This window comes from Helianthus annuus, chromosome 9, assembly GCF_002127325.2.
Source record: "Helianthus annuus cultivar XRQ/B chromosome 9, HanXRQr2.0-SUNRISE, whole genome shotgun sequence".
Lineage (NCBI taxonomy): Eukaryota > Viridiplantae > Streptophyta > Magnoliopsida > Asterales > Asteraceae > Helianthus > Helianthus annuus.
Window position 1 is genome coordinate 122,491,237 of NC_035441.2, and position 20,002 is coordinate 122,511,238.

At 37.8% G+C, this 20,002-nt stretch overlaps 2 protein-coding genes across 2 annotated transcripts; one reads left to right on the top strand and one right to left on the bottom strand.

The window, feature by feature from the left end:
- The first annotated feature begins 6,212 nt into the window (after positions 1-6,212).
- On the top strand, positions 6,213-7,124 carry LOC110876249 (uncharacterized mitochondrial protein AtMg00810-like). Its single transcript, XM_022124428.1, has one exon. The coding sequence runs from the start codon at positions 6,213-6,215 to the stop codon at positions 7,122-7,124; it is 912 nt and encodes a 303-aa protein (XP_021980120.1).
- Positions 7,125-16,376: 9,252 nt separating this feature from the next.
- Positions 16,377-19,937, bottom strand: LOC110878471 (PHD finger protein EHD3). Its single transcript, XM_022126777.2, has 5 exons — positions 19,567-19,937; positions 18,082-18,288; positions 17,704-18,006; positions 17,536-17,622; positions 16,377-17,469 (listed from the first exon to the last, which is right to left on the bottom strand). Exons 1-5 carry the CDS (start codon positions 19,708-19,710, stop codon positions 16,639-16,641), a joined length of 1,572 nt encoding a protein of 523 aa, XP_021982469.1. The 5' UTR covers positions 19,711-19,937; the 3' UTR covers positions 16,377-16,638.
- Between the last annotated feature and the right edge of the window lie 65 nt (positions 19,938-20,002).

Genomic DNA, 20,002 nt, shown 5'->3' on the forward strand with positions numbered 1-20,002 from the left:
TAAATTTAAACTAAATAAAAAAAGAAAGGACCCACCATTCCCCCATTCTTCACCATTCTTCCCCAAGAATCTTTAAGAATGAACACCTTCCATGTCATCCTCTACAACAACCACTAATCCATCCCTCTCACAAATGCCCTCCACATAGGCCAAGAATCACGTACAAACATCCTTGATGCGGATAGTCTTAGTTCAATCTCTTCCCTAGCTTACATTCACACCCTTAAAATTGATTTTTGACAAGGGCAAACAAGTCTTTTTGCGTAGGTTATATGGTGTAGGTTTAAATTACTTAATTTTATTAGTTAATTTTCTTAAACTCTAATTATATATACAATTTGTATACGTAAAAACACACGATATACCCATTTGCCTTTATCTGATTTCCTATTAAATACGTAAAGTTAAATATGTAAATCTTTTTATATGCATCTTTAGCGCAAAGTGTCTTATTAACTAGATTTTTATGGTAAACGAGTACCCATTTGGCTTTATCTAATTTCCTTATAACATATGCAAATCTTTTTATATGGTATACAAAACTGTGACAGTGTGTAGTTGGTACTTGCTATTAGGTGAAAGGTGATATGTACTTAATAAAATTGATTTTTCACCTTATAAAATTTAATAAAAAATAACAGTTAACATTATACATTAATATACAATAACTAATGTGTTTTTTGGTGTAGTATATGATTTTATTTATTCATATATGAAGCTATGGTTAAAACAATAAGTTTGACATCTTCGTATCGTATACAAAATCAAAGCATATATATGATTTTAACAACTTTGAATGTATGTAAGTCGAAAAACGATCAAACTAACTATGACATGGATCGAGAAAGAACACAGAAAAAATCAAACGAGAAGAACACAGAAAGACTCTGAACCTGTTGTAGAAAATCAGAAATAATTGTTCGACCACACTTCAATTATATCTATACTTCAATTTGGAGGAATCTAACGAACGTTAAAAAATTATACTTCAATTCTCAGGAACTCTAAATATCTCCATAGCGTGAAAGTCACCTAATGGTTTGATCGATGTGGAACTTGAAGGGTTTTGGGGGTTTATGAACTTGAAAGGCAAAAGACAAAACTACCCCTACAAAAAAAAAAGTCTTGCTTGCCCTTGATAAAAAAAAAATCAATTTAGAGGGTGTGAGTGTAAGGGAAAAGATTGAACCAATTAGGTAAACACAAGAAGCAAAAAAGTCAAATTAAAACTATTGGAGCAAAATGGATATTTTGACCAAACCACAGGGAGCAAAATGGAACTTTACTCTCAACATAATATCTTGGTAATCTCCATTGTTGCAGGAGACATCATATATATACATTTAGACGCAACGTTATACGGTTGGGAATTGGCGGGAATAACTGCCAACAACAGCTAATCAGCACGTGATGGAAAATAATCTCTAGATATTTTGGTGTTTTGGGTTAATTAGATGATTAGGGTGCTAAGCTAGTCTTATGTCCCTAACTAGGATTTACTAGTTCACTAGACTACGCTTTAGTAATTATTTGTTGTTAATCGGACAATTAGTTGCGCTTATAATTTACTTAGTGATTGATAGACGATATTAATCGGTAATTATTATTTAAACGCTCTTGGCAATTTAATAATCCTTGATAGCACCTTGTGATAATTATTTGTTCCCATTGATCATGTGCTAGTGATCGATTAGCTGACATTATAAATCTCATTGTTCGGGTTGGACAAAATTATAACACTTGTGTATTTTCCGGGAAATTTTGGATACATAAACTTATTCCCATTTAGGGTTTCGATCGTTGTTTTCTATTGGACATGAAATTGTACCATTTATGCAACATTCCAGGCGTGCCGGAACCAATATGACATAAAATCGTTTAACCGGATAATGTACCAAAGATCACTAGAATAGTTTTCATCGTATCGCGACACGGCGAATACGATCATGTTAAATGCAAATGCAAATGTAAATACATTTCTTGGACATTGCTAGACTTAGTCGACTAAATTAATATGCAATTAAGTCTATATGCACGTAATTGTATAATTAACAGTGATTAAGTTGTACGGATATACTTGTTATTTCGTTGTTTGTCACAGAATAGTGATCAAGTCATATATGGATGAGATAATCGAGATGGACAAAGATTATGATAAAGACTAATCTCCTAAAATCGCAAGTACTCCCTATAACATAGTCGTTACTTCGATTAAAGGCTAGACCAAGTGTTAATGGGGGCGTAGGTTAATTTACATTCTACTATGCATGAAACTATAACTTATTACATTGTGTTGTTATCGGCATCTTACAGATCACTTTATTTACAATGTTTACCATTCAAAGTCTTTTATTCAAAGGTGGGGTATTATTTACAGCACATCAACATGACCACCTACAAACCTACACAATGCATATGACAAAAAAAAAAACTAACATAACACATGCACAATAAAGAAAAACAAGATTATAATACAAACACATACCACATAACCCCTACAAAGTTTACGCCCCCGCCGCAACGCACGAGTTACCTACTAGTATGTGTGTGTGTGTGTTTATCGTGTGTATGTATTTGCATATGAAAGGTTGAATGTATGTTATTAACAACATATAACATACACTCTCACTATGCATAATGAGGTATATTTCCTCAATTCTTGTTGTTATATTTATCTTAGGAGGACCACGCTATCTGGATAGTAAACAAGTGCATAAGCACGTCTCAGGTCATTATGGTTGTGCATAAGTGGGGTGTAGTAGGTACATCGGATAAGTGATTACACTTAAATATAATGGCCCTGGTAAAAGAAATTAACGACAACCATTGAGAACTGTGTATCTAATTAAGGTCAGCATATCTTAAGTTGGATCATGATATTGTTAGACTGTTAAGCTGCACGGTATGGACTACCGTCCTCCACCGGCGATGCCGCCCCTCCCGTCCTCCATCCCGTCCCGTCTTCAACGTCCATTCTTCGACGTTCAGGACGGTCCTCCAGGTGGGCCCCTTTGTTTCATTGTTTGTTTGTTTGTGTTATTTGACTTGTACATTAGGCTTCAATACTTGTACATAGGGCATAGAAATTAAAAAAAATAAAAAAAAGTGGTGGGGTAGGATCATCCTCCCATACCCTCTAGTGACCATCCTTGGAAGGACTATGACGTGGCGCCTACGTGGCGGATAGTCTTCCAAGGATGGGATGTCACCATACCCTCTAGCCTTAAGTTGAGGAAAAGCAACACATAGCTTTTTTTGTCAAGGACAAAGATAAAGAGTTAGTGCCATTATAATTTATAAGACATAGATTGGAATCTCATTTGCATTGAGTTATTACACCACATTGTTTGATAATCTAATTATCCAACTTAAAATTGTCTTGAAAGATTTCTACAAGGTTTTTCTAAGCTTTTGTATTGGGGTACATACTACATACGCAACATTCTTAAGGGATCTTATGACCCATACGAAGAAGCCTTCTACAAAAAACCAAGAGGTTCTCACTGAGTTTTTCTTTCAGATATAGATCCTCTACTTATGGAGTCTGAGACAATTGTTGATCATAGAACTCCCCAAAATCATGTTCATATACCATGATTGGCATTTGCTCTACAATAGAGAATGTACAGAAGTTCACGCAACTATTATCATATCAGAAAAAAGAGTTTTTTGAACACTCCGTTCGATAGGTTGTCATTATGGTATATGGTTGTTATATATTCTACTCAGGGCCGTCTCTGAAAATCCCTAAGAATTTTTAGGCCCTATGCGAGTTGAAAATAGGGGCCCCTATATGTAAACTTATTTGTATAAAATCAGTAATAAGACGATAGTTGTAATAACTGTAAACAAAAAAAATGTAGCAAAATGATCTATGTTAAATAGTTAAATGAATCACGATGTTCTCCATTTGTATTCAACTAATGAATAAGTTGCCATGGTCCAACGACAATTTGCATATCTTAAAGTCCACGATTAGCAACCAAAATTTTAATATGCACATCATATGTTTCAATCAAAATATAGGATTCGACTATTATCTAAAAAAATGGTATAAGATGAGCACAAATAGTTTTAGAATGTTCTAATTAAAACAATAAATACAAGTTTTATGTTACAAATTAGCTAATACACCTAAAATTAGTTTCAACACCCTCTAGACAAGCAAAAATTAACCAACACTTAAATATTTCGAGCAAAAAGAAGTATAATACGTATAAAGATATTCAAATTAGCTTGATAACATCAACTTTCACAAATAAAATAAATAGAGCTTATAAACTATATATTGAGTTCTACTTGGTTTATAATGTAAATAGTTAGATGAGAAATGAACTACTAAAAAAACTTACAATTCAAACAAGAAAACATGTAAACTCCTTTTTTTTTATGTAGATGGTCAAATGAGAAGAAAAAAAAAACTTACACATTTAAACAAGAAAATATGTAAAATTTATTATGTAAATACTTAGATGAGAAAAGACTAAAAAGAATAAGTTTTATGGGACCATTCACCTTATTAATAAGCTTTATGGGGCCCAAGCTGAATCAGGCTCTTGAGGCTCAAACAAAACAAAACATGGAGCAACTGAAAGAACAATGAAAAATAAATATATATATCAATTTTGGGCCCCTCAATGGTTTGGGCCCTGTGCGATGGAACCTCCCGCACAGGCCCAAAGCCGGCCATCGATGTAAAAATGGGGGGGGGGGGGGGGGGGTTGGTTACTTGGTTAGGCTAAAATGGGCAGGTTAAAAATTAACAAATAACATGAAACATAAAGATTAATTATTCTTGAACCAGACTAATTATTATTAATACTACAGTTTCATATTTTGGGGAAAGATCAAATGAGAACCTATAAATATTATTAGAACCGCAAAAACTCGCATACTTTCAAGCGGTTACAACCATTTTTTTATGTTTTACTACCTTTGGTCATAAAACCATTACCGGAGGGTAGTGGGTAGCAAAAACAAAAAACAAATGGCAAATAATCTACCAGCATCACCAATAGATGTTTTTCTCATGTTTTTACATGCCTATGTGGTATTTTTACATGTTTTTTCCTATTGTGTGGTATGTTTTTATACCCATTTTTGGGTGTTGTTTTTTCTAAAAAAAACAAGAAAAAAATGAATAAGAGTGGGTCCAAGTTGGGTGGGTTGGGTATTAATTTAAAAAATAGGTGACGATGATATGGAAATGTTTTTGGATGTTTTTAGGTTTTCTTATTGAGTGGGATTTGGCATTTTTGAAGAATGGATATTTTTCTGATATAGCAACTGACGTGATACGTTTTAATTTATAGACTTCTTTATCGTAGATTGTCTAACAACACCTACACAAGCGACAAAAATCGAACACCACGCAACACACCACGATCTAGTCAGAAAAATCATCGGTGGAACCCAAGAAGAACCATCAACCGTATAGTAAATCTAAAGGGGCGTAGGTTTAAGGGAAATGAGGAAGAGATTTAAAGAACAATCAGCAGGCAAACAAAATTTATAAAATTGCTACAGTACGTATTTCTCTCTAATGGTCAATTTCCAAATTGTTAGAGATTTAATTCATCATAAAAATGAATTTATTTGTGTAAAATTTGCATGTATACAAAAATTTGTAAAAGTAACTAGGTTAGAATTTCGTGTACTTCCTGAGTGAAAAATATCAATACATAAAATTCTTGAATATTAATAGCGTGTATCAATTAGCTTTACATTGCTTGTCAATTAGCTGTACATAGCTGTACATTGATTGTCAATATTCTGTTTCCATTCTATTGGCTCAATACTGTATTATAAATTGAGGTCAAATGAAAACAGAATATTGACATTGATGTCACAAATGCTTGGTTCTCTCCTTAGCTCTCTCCCAATCTTGGTCGATTCACCAATTGGATGTCACAAATGCTTTTCTTCATGGCAACTTGGCGGAAACAGTATACATGTATCAGCCCATGGGGTTTCGCAACCCCACTTATCCTGACCACGTATGTCGTCTGAAAAAGTCCCTATACGGACTTAAGCAGGCGCCACGTGCATGGTACCAGCGTTTCACTGACTTTGTGTTATTACAGGGATTTATCCAGAGTAAATCAGACACATCCTTATTTATTTATCATCATGGGACAGATACAGCGTATTTACTTATTTATGTTGACGATATCATCCTAGTCACATCCTCTGCCACTCTGCGTCAACGTCTCATGACATCTCTCGCTGGTGAATTTGCAATGAAAGATTTGGGTCCCCTCACTTATTTTTTGGGCATATCTGTCACTCGTACTGGCAATCGCCTGTTCCTGTCTCAACAAGCCTATGCCAAAGATATTATTCATGGGGCTGCTATGGACTCTTGCAAGCCCGTTGTCACCCCTGTTGACACCAATTCCAAATTGGGGCACACCTCTGCCCCTCCATTTAGTGATCCCACAGCTTACCGCAGTCTGGCAGGTGCCCTTCAGTATCTTCCTTTCACCCGCCCAGATATATCTTATGCAGTTCAGCAGATTTGCATGCAGATGCATTCTCCTACGGAAGCTCACTGGAATGCTCTCAAGCGTATTCTTCGCTACCTTCAAGGCACATCCGATTATGGCTTGCATCTTAGTCCTGCTCCTGATTTATCTCTCCTGGCCTACACTGATGCCGATTGGGCCGGTTGCCCGGACACTCGCCGTTCTACTTCCGGTTACTGTGTCTACCTTGGGGACAATCTTCTTTCTTGGTCCTCTAAACGTCAGCCCACTGTCTCTCGCTCTAGCGCTGAAGCTGAATATCGAGGTGTGGCAAATGTCGTTGCAGAAATTTGTTGGCTTCGAAATCTCCTGCTAGAGCTCAACCGTCCTCTTTCCCGAGCCACCTTGATCTACTGTGACAATGTCAGCGCAATCTACTTGTCTGGTAATCCGGTTCAACATCAACGGACGAAGCACATTGAGCTAGACATTCACTTCGTCCGTGAGCAGGTACAACGGGGGTGCGTTCGAGTCTTACACGTACCATCCCGACATCAAGTTGCCGATATCTTCACAAAAGGCCTCCCTCGCATCCTCTTTGATGACTTTAGATCTAGCCTAAACATTCGGCCACCGAACGTCTCGACTGCGGGGGTGTAATAGCGTGTATCAATTAGCTTTACATTGCTTGTCAATTAGCTGTACATAGTTGTACATTGATTGTCAATATTCTGTTTCCATTCTATTGGCTCAATACTGTATTATAAATTGAGGTCAAATGAAACACAGAAGTCATTCAGAAAATTACATTACATTCTCTCACAAATATGTTTGTACATCTGCCAAATGGAAAAACGTATTACATATACTAACGATTTTAATACAGTTCAAAATATGAAAAAAGTAATGGGTAAATTACTAATTGAGTCCTTGTGTTTTGATAGTTTTAATTACTTAAGTGCAGTTTCAAAATTCTTGACTATCTAATCACTTGGTTTTTCTAATTGTAACAATGTGAGTCACTTCTTTTTTCTAATTGTAACAATGTGAGTCAAATGTATTATAATATAGCTTATATAGTTTATTAATAAAACTTTTGATGTTCATGACTCATGAGTTTATGGGGTGCTGCCCTTCCCACTTTTTGTGAGTGTTTTTTTATATAAACTACCACTTCATTTCCTCAATCTTTCTTAGGCTCAAATAATGTGCGCAGACGGTCAACATAATTATCTGCATCCAAGCATTCTTCAATTTGCGCAAGGGCAGGAATGATAAGACCATCATACGCTTCAGTTGCGGCTCTCAAGGCGGCTTCAGTGTCCACGCCACGCAAAGCACACGGATCATCGGTGAACTTCTTCGCAGACAAGGCGTTCACATGGGTAAGGCACTCAGTATAGCCAGCCTTGTACCCAGCCTCACGCGCGCACTTCAACACCTTCGCCACCGCATCTGTATTCTCCAGTGCATCAAGGATTGTGTTCGCAACCTGACCAAATTACATGAAAAATAAGTACCAAGGCAAACACAAGAAATGACAAGAGATAAGGCACTTACATTGGCAACACCGAAGTCCCGCATCCATGCGCGGTCAGCAACGGGCTGGGCATTCATGGTTGCCAAGTCATCTCTTTCTTCCTCAACCTTAGTTGCACGCGCTTCGGCCTCTTCCAAGCGCCGGTTCACATCTCCAAGGATGGTCTCGCGAGCCTCCACCTCCTTACGAGACTCTTCCTGTTTGCAAAGAACTTTCAAGTATGAAAAGGCATTCTCAACATTTATCCCAAAATAGACAACTCAAAAAGGATAATTCATACCTTGAGATCCTCTATTATTTTGGCCATCCTAGAGCGACCAACGTTAGCATCAGCAACCTCCTTCACCACAGCCTCACGGCGTGCCTCTGCCTCCTTCATTGTCGCCTCAGTCGCGGCCTTCTCCTTTGCAAGAGCGGCATTTGCCGCCTTCAGGTTATTTATCTCCTGACGAAGACGGTAAAAGTTTTCATTCTCTCTCGCACAATCTTCCTTCCAGAGCTTGCGCTCTTCAGCAAGAAGATGAGTTAGAGAACGAACATGTTGATGGCCCGCAGCTGCGGCCCATTGCTCTGTTCGCTTATAGGACTCGAAATCAGCCTTTTGTTTTGCCAAGCGCTCCTCAGCCGCTTGCACCTTCTTCATGGCAGCAGCAGCTTCCTCCTTTACACGCGCAGATTCCTCCTCCTTACAAGCAAGGGAGGACCAGTCGTCGAGAATTATTCCCGACTAAGGAACCCCCAACCAGATGAAGGGCAAGTTGGTGATACAAACTTTCACGTCCACCGGCCTTTAGCCGCGCTGCCTCTGCAGGGGGTCCAAACCCTTTCAAAGCTTCCCTACAAAGGGAAGGGTCCGTCATCACATCCTCTTGCATAATATTCCAAGGAGGGGTGTGGATGTTTAGACCACACACTCCGGAGCAAGTGCGATAATAATAATCTAGCTCTGTTTCAGTCGGCTGAATCAGAGGCTGGTCAGCATCCCCCTACCCGCAGCACCGGAGTTGGATACATTTTCTTGAACGGGGGACTTCTGCTTTTTGTCCCCCTCAACTTCATCATCACCCCGCGGGCTGGTAGGATCAATCAGATTACCTGGTGAATCCACGGTATCCTCAACATGTGTCCCAGCCACGGGATTCTCAAACAACCCCTCAACATGATCAGCATGAGGGTCCCTTCACTACTCAACACCTGAACTTCAGGCTCACCTTCAGTTTTCTTCTCTTGTTCAACCGCAGCCTTTGGTAGAGAAGATGGTGGAATAGGAGTGGGGGTAGGTGGCTTCGCAGCTGCTACAACAATACAAGCACTTATCAGGAAAGTTCAAAACAAAAATACACGTTACACAACTAAAGAAGAACTTACCCGCAGACGCCGTCGGCATACGTGTACTAAGCTCCGTAGCCCTAGGCCGGCGCAAATTCACCTTTTTCGCCACACCAGCAGATGCGGTATCACCTTTTCTCTTCTGCCCAACAAGGGGCCCTGTACCAGCAGCCGCGCCACCTGAGCCGGAAGAAGAACCTGGTACACCCAATCCCTAAAAAGTGTCAGGCACTATGATGTAATTTTCAGATTTGCGTATTCGAGGGCAGAAGGTACCTGACGCAACATGTTTGACCGGGATGGTCACAAGTTTCTTTGTTTTCTTGCTCTTCCCGGGCTCAATTACTACCGTATGTGCGGTTTTACCACCCTTGTCAGAGGGGTCTCCTAATGCCCCAAGCTTGCCTACGGAAAACACAATTATTTCTAAGATATAAGGGTGCAAGGAGAAATATATACCAAACATTGATACATTACCTCGCCCTTGCGGCAGATGGGCAACTTATGCGGTTAGGTTTGGAAACCGAAAACCCACAACAGTAGCCTCGTACCACCCTTCTTCCCCTTCACCACGTTCCACCACTTCAATTTTCCCCTCAAAATCATCAACAAAGGTTCTCCAAAACTGCACCTCTACAAAATCGCCTATGCAATATTAGGCAATGACAGAAATTCATGAAAATCAGGACAGAAAACAATTACCTCTGTCTTGTTCCTTCACAAAAAGGTTCTTCTTAACACCCGGTTTGTTCCGCAGCATCATACGCAGATACTGCAACTCCTTGTTTCCCAGTGTCATCAAGGAGACGGCTTGCAAAGCAGCAGCCCAGTCCTGTTTTCCTACTGCGGGGACACTTTTTTTTCCTTAGGAATGTGCTCAGTAACATTCCTAAAAAACAGTTTACAAGTAACCGCATCCTCCTTCACATAGAAGAATTTGGATTTCCACGCGTTAAACCCTTGGGTGGCGACGGCATAATTTTGGGCGCATTTTCGCACAACCGGAAAGAATAAAACCAAAGCTGGACATGCATCTGGTAAAACTGCCGAAAATCCTCCACTAACGGCTCAATATTCTGAGAATGGAGGGTAGTCAAGTGGCTAGACTGATCTTGTGTATGAAAATGGGTTTTCGTCACCACAAGGGATGTGGTAACCCACTGTGGTTACCGCATATAGCAATGCGGCCCAAAACCGCATCTTGTTGTCACACAAGTGGCACTGCCACTTTGACTTCAGTGACAAAGCCAGCAAGTGGTCTGTCCGGGCACTGACAGCGGTCAGCTGCCCAGCCCACATGCATGAAAAGCTGGCAGACGGACTGACAGCCGCAGTAGGACGTGGCATCACCTCAGGAAGCGTCCAACACTTCTGTGACCTGCGTTTCTGACACACCTACGAAAGGCTAGGCGTTGTCAGTCTAGCCACTTAACTACCCTCCTTCGCTCTTCGACTATAAATACCCATCCCAAACCAGGTTTGAGGTAACGCTAATCTGCTCTCTCACACATACCACTTAAACACACACTTTTCTCTCAAGAAAATACTGATTCTCACGCCAGAGAGTGGTAACAAAGAGCCCCCCCTACCCCATCCTCCTTGTTACGAGTCACGGTGTGTTTCCTTGTGCAGGAGACAGGTTAGAGGACGCCCTGGCCACTGATCGAAGAAAGAAGGGATTAACCCTACTTGATGAGATTAGTGACTTAACCCTCCGGTTAACCATTGTTTCATCAACATCCATCCTTGTGTCGAATGTTTGGACAAATTATACATATAAAAAAGCAAAGCTTGAAAAAAAATAATAAACCAATGGCCAACTATTGTTCAGCTGGCACTCTAAACCAAACTTGCTAATTATTATATTAGAGTTAATTAAGCCATTAGTTCTTTGTGGAAAATAACAATCTAGGGTACTAGCAGTTATAAGTAACATTATAGTGTATTAACCTTTCACATTGTAACAACTTAGGGTGCTAACATTTAACTCAGTTTAATTTTAACAGAGTTCAAGGGTTTTACATCCTTTTGCAATATCCATTTATCAAAACTAATTAAAAACTTTAAATAAAAACCCTTTATCCCCATACGGGGGAACGAGGTGGGTGCGGGAAAGAGATCCGTGACTGTGTTTACCCCTCGGCAACACCGTCGCCGTCATCGAGTTTAACGCATGGTGATAAGAAAATTGGTGATTAATCATTGCATGATGTATTTGACCGCTGTGGGCTTTATGACACTTGGAGGAGGCAAATTGTCTCCACTTTGGTGAATAATTTGTATTATGCAGATAATGGGTTCTGGAAGAAATGTGCTTTTGGTGAATAATTTGCATTATGCAGATCAAGTAAAATGTGAATGCAATTACAGATCTTGTTTTTTGTTGGTTCAGCCCTTTGAATCACATTTCGTTTAATAATAGAAACAAAAAAGAAGATGGAATTTTACTGCAGAAAACGACGACACTTTCATTCATGCTCAACTCCAATTTAAATAAACTCAACTTGAACGAAACTGGCCAATGACTCATTTATTAAAATAAAAAAATAAATAAATAAATAGTTTACCTCTACCCAAGATAAGATCTTCATCACCCACAAACAAATATGTTCACTTTAACGCCTCAAGAATGGGATGACTTTAAGAAGGTGTGATTTTTAGAATTTCAATATCTTGTTATATATTAATATTAATAAGAATAATGAGAATAGAAAAGTATTTATTATAGTCCCTATTAATTTGGTGCAAGGTCACCCAAGGGCAATGTCATTGAGAACACGACCATTGCCTCATCCTGACCTTTTCATAGCTGTGTTTGAAGGCCTTAGTGCAAATGGTGGTAATCAATGGACATCCACCCAAACATCTGAGGTTTCATCATCCCCACAACTCTAAACACTTCAGATAGAAAGTGCTAGTGTTCATTTAGAAGATGATGATGGAGACTCTCATGAACAAAGTTTTTCAATGGGTGATGAAGATCCTATCGATAATGAGGGACCTAGTGTTCGAACCAATGATGATTCAGAAGTTAGGCCCAAGAAAAAGGCTAAAACATCTAAAAACTCCATTACCCTAGATGACTTGGCTAGTGATATGCATGATGCACTTAAGCATATGGTGAAAAACATGGAAGGATCATCGGTTGATGAATGTTATGAGAAGTTGAAATCAGTTGGGTTAGAGCCTATAGATTCGGGAGCATTTAACATCTTTGGTCAGTCAACATACATGAGACAAGCATGGATGACATTGCCATCAGACCCTCCCTGAGGTGTTGAAAGAGTTGATTAAGATGACTGGGACAACACTGGGGATGTTCAAGTAGGGAAGGATATGGGTATTTGTTTTAGTATGACATTATTTGTGTTTGGTGTAATTTGAACCATTATGTGTTTTGTTTTTGGTTGTTTTGGAATGACATTGTCAAACAGTTATGTAATTTGAACCATTATGTGTTAAGTAAAATGGTAGTTTTTGGGGGTTTTTTTTTTTTTTTTTTTTTGCTTGTTTTTGACAGGTTTCTCATAGATTATAATCAAAGGTTATTGCTCCTCATTGTGATGTTCTTTTATCTTAGATACTTTTAGCCGAGACATCTTAAAAGAAAAAGAGATAATACTTCGGTTATGTCTGGACACCATTTTACTTTAGAGTTGTTGCAAGGGAATGATACGCAATGCATTGAACTCCTACGTATGTCACATGATTCTTTTGTTCGACTTTGCACACATTTTAGACTAAAAGGTTGGCTAAAAGATAGTAAACATGTATCCCTTGAAGAAAAAATGGCTATGTTTTTTATGATGCTTGGTCACAATCAACGTTTTTCGGTTGTTAAGAGTAGCTTTCAACACTCGAAACAAACAATTCATAAGTATTTTCATGAAGTATTGTCAAGAATGATGGAGTTTGCTAAAGAGGTTATTGTACCAACATCTTTTAATCCTAATCCAAATATTTCGGGGCATCATAAGAGATTACGAAAAGTTTTTAAGGTACGTTATACAAATACTTTTGTGATTTCCTTCCACGTATATTAGTAACTATTAACTTCTACATAGGGAGCGATTGGTGCACTTATGGTACTTAGATACATGCTATTGCTGAGAAACAACATTTATACAGGGGAAGAGGAAAAGGTGATTGCTATCGAAATGTTTTGGCCATATGTGACTTCAACATGATGTTTACGTTTCTCGTGGCCGGATGGGAAGGAGTAGCACATGATTCTAGAATATTGTCCGAATCTTTAACAAATGCAAATGCACCATTTCCATTTCCTCCTCCGGGTATATATCTTGATTCCAACTTTATTTTTTATATTATATAGTTTGAAGATTGAATTGTTTTTTTTTTTCAGATAAATATTATCTATGTGATGCTGCTTATGCACACACTCGAGGCTTTATGGCACCATATAGAAATGTGAGGTATTGGCTTGGAGATTTCCGTCGAAATCGTGCATTAAACGACAAGGAAAAATTCAACCACGCATATGCAAAGCTTAGAAATGTTATTGACCGTGCGTATGGTGTATTAAAAGCACGTTTTCCAATATTAAAGAAAATGGCTCCCTTTTCGTTGGTTACGCAACGAAATATTACCGTTGCATGTTTTGTGCTTCACAATTTTATAAGGAAAGAGGGTTTAAGCGATGACCTTTTTTATAAATATGATCACCCAAATGTACGCCTTCAAGATGGAGATGAACATGTACAAGATGGTGGTGAAAATAGGGAAGAAGAAGTACCACGACATGGAAGTTCAGCGGACCGTGAATTTATGAGTCAACTTCGAGATCAAATAGCACAAGAATTAATGCAAAACAATGTACTTTGAGTTTATTTTACTATTTTTTTTAGGTTATTGATACTTGGTGCTATTATGGTTTTTTTTTTTATGTAACTTGAATGTTAAATGACTTTTATCAACTGTGATAAGTATGATAGTTAAATAATTTTCAGCTTATACAGACGATATCTAGTTTATAAAACACAGTGTTATATTTTCAGCTTGCAAACGTTCAGATCACATCTTCAGTTGCAGACATAAAATCAGCTGAAACCAGACTGCAGACAGTTTTTGTCTGCAAAAACAAACAGCACCTAAGTCATGGTGCTTATTATTATTTAAGATACACCTTGGCTTTATTAGCCTGAGGTAACCTATGATGCTGCTGTTAACATTGCTCAAAGCAGATTTTTGTGGAACCAAAGATTTTTACAAGATGAAAAGTCTACCTTTACTACAGCAAACGAGTTGGGATTATTGAGGCAAACTCAAACAGCCCCAGATTTAAGGTATGTGATTACGAGTTTGATGATGGAAAGCTTAGCCATAGATGAATGAATCATCACTCAATTGGTATGTTGATCTCTATCACGAGGTCGATGCATGTCAGTTTTACGATTTTACTATAAATGATTCGGAGTTTAATGAGCAAGAAGTAGAACGTTGGTTCAGACATGCTCGTGAATATCCACCATGGATGTCGGAGGTTGTGGGAATATAAGGAAGTTGTGGAATCAGATGTTTCATCTGAGTATATGGGGATATAGGGTTTTTATTTAGAGTTTTTAATTAGTTTTGATAAATGGATAATGCAAAAGGATGTAGTTACCCTTAAACTCTGTTAAAATTAAACTGGGTTACGTGTTACTACCCTAGTTTGTTCTAAATTGAAAGGTTAATACCTTAGAGCATTACTTTAAATTATTAGTACCCTAAGTCATTACTTTTCACAAACCACAGGGACTAACGACGTAATTAACTCATTATTTTATAAATATAAAATGTCCCCTACACTTAAATTTGTGACAAAATTCAAGAAAACTTACAAAAAAAAACTAAATTATAACGAAATCTTAGCAAATGATGATGGGAAATCAACACTAACCCGCTTGATTGGAGAATGAAACTAGCAAGAAAATGTTTGAAAATTGTACATGATTTCTATTCTTACTAACAAAAACTTGCTAATTGTTATATTATAAAAGGTCCCCTAAACTTAAGTTTATGACAGAATTCTACATCAAAAACTAGATTATATTTTTAAAATCCCTTCACACTTAATAAGCAGTGAAGTAATTTCTATGAAATCCTAGCAAATGAAGATGGAAAATCAATACTAACCTGCTTGAATTTCATGTTGAATGACCGGAAAATGTATGAAAATTGTACAAGATTTCTGTTCTTAGTAACAAAGACAACCTCGACATTATTCTATATATAGATAGTTTTAGACAAACCTTCGTTATAGGCAAAACCAGAAAAACTATCCTTAAACTGATAAAAAATGACAGCCGTCAGTAACGAAAGTCCTCGTCGTGGTAACGTGTTGAAGGCTGTCGTCAAGTTCTTGTTCTGTTGTTCCGGCTGCGGTGAAAGTGACTAGCTTATATGGATATCACCAAATGTAACTCCATTTCTTTATACGGTATCGTTTGTTTTAATTTATGGCTTGATACATATACTAGCTATGGATATTGACTAGCTTTTCAATTTATGCAATGTATATTTATTGTTCATGTCATTTCATTGTACTTGTTAAACATGTATTGTATAGTTTATGATGATCTAATGTGTTTATTATTACTTGTACTACTGCTTGTAACTATCATTTAACTTTAGAATGACCACTGCACCAAAACAAAAGTGTAACATGATTTATAAAAGCTGATAGCTTAGTTCCTACAAATAAAATGGCTTCTAGCTTAAATCAAAGGTTTTTTTTTCTAATGGTCGGAGAGCTTGCCCAGACCGTATGTCACCGGTGAACCTATAGCATATCTGACACTTTAGTGAAACCAATGCATCAAACATATTTAAGGACCAACACAAATGAAAAATATTCCTCGATCCACCATTCTCCTTTGTCGCATGAACCTACTGTACATCCTTCTCGATCCTCTACAAAAACCGCCAATAGGCAATAACCACAATAGCAATTCTCATATCCATAATTGAAGCTTCAAGTTCCATATACAAATTCCAGTGTGGCAGCGTTACAAAGTAAAAATAAGTTCACAGGAAACTACGTGTAGCCACAAAAATCATAACCCAGTGTGTATAAATGACGGCATTAGTATCATCAGAAGAGGTTTACAGATATGCCCAAAAAACCAAAATATTTAACAAGTTATCATTCGGTATCAAGGGTAGGATAACAAGTATTCATGGATGTTTTTGGCTTCACTTTACCGAAAAAAAAACAGTCAAAAGAAAAAAGTGTACAAACCTGAATTCAATCGCAAGTCAGAAACTTTGACGTTGTAGTGTACAACCTACAGAAAAACTTCATTTCTACGTTACGGTTTCATCTCGCATTACAACGGGATCTTCATTACTTAGCGTTTTGGCTGCAGTTACGAGCATGTCTAGTCCTTCAAGTTCTGTCACCGTTGCTTCACGTTCATCCTTCTGTGATTCATCTTCTACTTTCACCTTCTTTTGCATACTCTCATACATCCTTCTCACCGTTTTTATTCTCTGCAATTCCCTGTCACATTTTTCACAGAACCAATTTCCTTCCGGAATACAAGTAAGTTGTGGTGACGTACAGTAGATATGATACGCTTGATCACAGCCATCACAAAGAACGATCCGATCATCGTCCTTATCCTCGAGGCAATGTCTACATAGACAAGACGGGCAGTACCAATACGAACCATAAACACCCAACTGTTTGGTTGTTAGGCATTTGTCATGGTAGAATTTGTGACTGCATAAAGAATGCCCACATGTTCTAAACTTCTCATCTATCTTCACCTCGGATTTGCAAATAAAACAAACGTATTGATTTTGACTTTGACTTTGACTTTCATCAGTTGCACCATTATCTAGATGTTCATCCAACCAATCTACTACATCTTGTGATTGGTTGTTTGTTGGAGCACATTTAACGAGCGGTAAGGAAGCAGCAGATTTTAGCTTCTCGCAGACTACGCAGCTATCATGAGGCGACCCTATTCCGTTTGAAACGCAGTTCGCACAATACCAACTTTTGAGAGGGATTGATGTACTGACAAGCTCGGTACACGATAGGTGGTACATATCTTCGCATGAATCACAAACTAAACAGCTTTTGACATCGGCTTTTTCTCCACATCCTTTGCAGCCGAGTTTCCCGACAAACTGTTGCACAAAGTTAGATTTAGAGAACAAGTTGGTGGTTGGCTTTGTATGTTTGTTTTGACGTACCTGCTCGTAGTGAGCCCTAGATTTATCGGAAAGACTGTTTGCAAGTGTAACCATCTCATTGCCCACTTGTTGAAGCTTTGCCCATACCTATCAAGATTCATCAAGTTGTAGAAAACTAGTAAATCTAATATTTTAATAAGAAAAATCCAACTCTGAACAAAAGGATACCTGTAGGATATCTTTAAGGTAAAGCATTGGTGAAGTTTCATAAGCTCCGTTTTTCAACTTTGACTTTATAGCATCAACGTTTGTAACTCGGTTAACATTGACAACACCAAAGTTCTTAAGAAACAGACTGCGCAAATCAGAAAACTTCTCCGAGTTTAGAGTGTCAGATAACGCGTGCGCACACAACTCAGAGTTTGTAGAGCCTTCTGGTTGTTTTAACGATCCACTAGACGGAAAATGAGAAGGTTCTTGAGCAGTATTATGTGTTTGGTTGTTACTTCTTTCAACGTTATCATAATATTCCTGTAAAAGAAACAACTTACATGGAGCTAAATGAACTAAAAGATGATTAAAAAAACATTTAAGAAAGTAATTTACGTTGATCAAAGGGGTAGGATCACTTTCTGAATTAGTCACAAGAGCATTTTGGATGCATGCTTCATGCGCGTTAAGTGACGAAGGCTTCTGTTGTAAGACGATATCGCTGCATTTTTTAAGAGAACATTCACCTGGCCCGTTGGAAAATGCACCAAGACTCAACCTTTGGACATATTGATCGAAAGCACTACCGTTAACAGCCTCTATCTGCAAGAAATCAAGTTGGTTGATTCAAATTTCAGCTAAGCATTACGAACAGCAAAAATATAGGAGAGAACACGAACCATAATCATTCTACCTTCAAAATGGATACCTAAAATGTCTTATTCTAAAGATAAGAGCCAGTCAATGTAAATGACAAAGAAAATCATGTTGAGTCTGAAGCTCTCTGTGTCTAAAACTAAAGAGAATAACATCATAATCAGTACTATCAGATGTTAAAAAGACACTCCAAAAAGTTGAATTTCCTGAAAAAGCTAAACCCTAAAACGTTGTGGTATTTTGGTTAATACAACGCATCAAAACATTTAACACATCCAATATTCTCTTAATTTCTACAAGTTTTAACAGGTGAAGTGCATGCCAAAAGGTACTTGAATCCTAAATCTTTGCAAATACAAAAAATACTCTAGCAGTAACAGGCATCGACAAGCTGTATTCAGTAACTTGATGGCTTGCCAATGATCCGCAGACCAATTGGTTTGGGGGAGGTGGGAAGGTTTACCCACTTATGTGGGATTCCTGCCCGGGAGGTCTCAGGGTCGAATCTTGCGGGGGGCGAACTGTGGCGCCGGTTCAAACTGGCAATAATATGCCAACCGTGGGATTCCTACTCGTGACCTGGGGGATCAAAGGCCAAAGGCCTAACCGGGTGATCTAGCCGTCCAAAAAAAAGTAACTTGATGGCTTGATGTGATACATTCAATTAGGTTAACAAAGTTCTACAATCAACACGGATACAAATTCCCCAAAGATCAAACTAAACAGCAAGCAAGTTCAACAAATTGACTTTACAAACAGATAAACCCTCTATCGAGAATGAAGTTCCTTGTTGCTAAAATTAAAGAGACTGAAGAACCCTAAAATTTTGATATCAGATGTTTTAAAGTCATTCAGAAAAGCTGAATTTCTTGCAAAAGCTAAAGAGCCCTAAAATTTTGGTGTATCATAACATTAACAAATCCAAAATTTTCTTTATTCTACTGAATTTAGCAAGTAAAATGCATGCCAAAAGATCTGTGTGCAATCCAAAAGGCACTTAAATCCTAATTTTTTGCAAATATCAAAGGTATTTAATAGCAATAGACATCAACTGATTGTATTCAGTAGTTTGATATGACATATTCAATTAGGTTAACAAAGTTATACAATCTACACAGCTACAAATTCCCCAAAAATCACACTTACCAAGCAAAATTAACAAACAGATAAACCCTAAAAAAACAAAAAAAAAACAAAAAAAAAAAAAAGAAAAGGAAAGGAAACCTTATCATCGAATCCATCTGAATGATTCATCTTTCTGCGTTTTCTCCGCTTATAGATTGTTAAACCCTCATCCAGTGCTTCGATTTTGGGTTCCAAAGTGCAGCTCAAAGCCCAACCTCCTCTTATTTCCTCATCGTCAACCATAATTTTCTTCTTTCCAAGCTCCAGAACTAATGAAAGACAGAAACCCTAGAAATGTGAAAGTAAAATATCTGGATTGGAATAGTACTTTTGCTTATTGAAGTAGCGAATGAGAATATACAATTAGCCTTACTGTGTGTGTTATTATATATGCCCTAGACCTAGATAGGGAGAATTTGGAAGTGCAGAATTTGTTTGGAAAAGGGGGAAAGAGTTAAAGTTATCTCTTTTTAAATTTTGAAAGAAGGGGGTTGTGATTCATGTCAAAGTGGAGTTGAAGACTTGGGTTATTAGA

Bases quoted from the DNA above. Each gene is read 5' to 3' on its own strand.
- LOC110876249 (XM_022124428.1), top strand. From the start codon at position 6,213: ATGACATCTCTCGCTGGTGAATTTGCAATGAAAGATTTGGGTCCCCTC.
- LOC110878471 (XM_022126777.2), bottom strand. From the start codon at position 19,710: ATGGTTGACGATGAGGAAATAAGAGGAGGTTGGGCTTTGAGCTGCACT. The intron at 18,007-18,081 runs GTAAATTACTTT...TTTCTTTTACAG, and splicing joins ATCCTACCCCTTTGATCAAC to GAATATTATGATAACGTTGA. The intron at 17,623-17,703 runs GTATCCTTTTGT...GAATCTTGATAG, and splicing joins ACCTTAAAGATATCCTACAG to GTATGGGCAAAGCTTCAACA.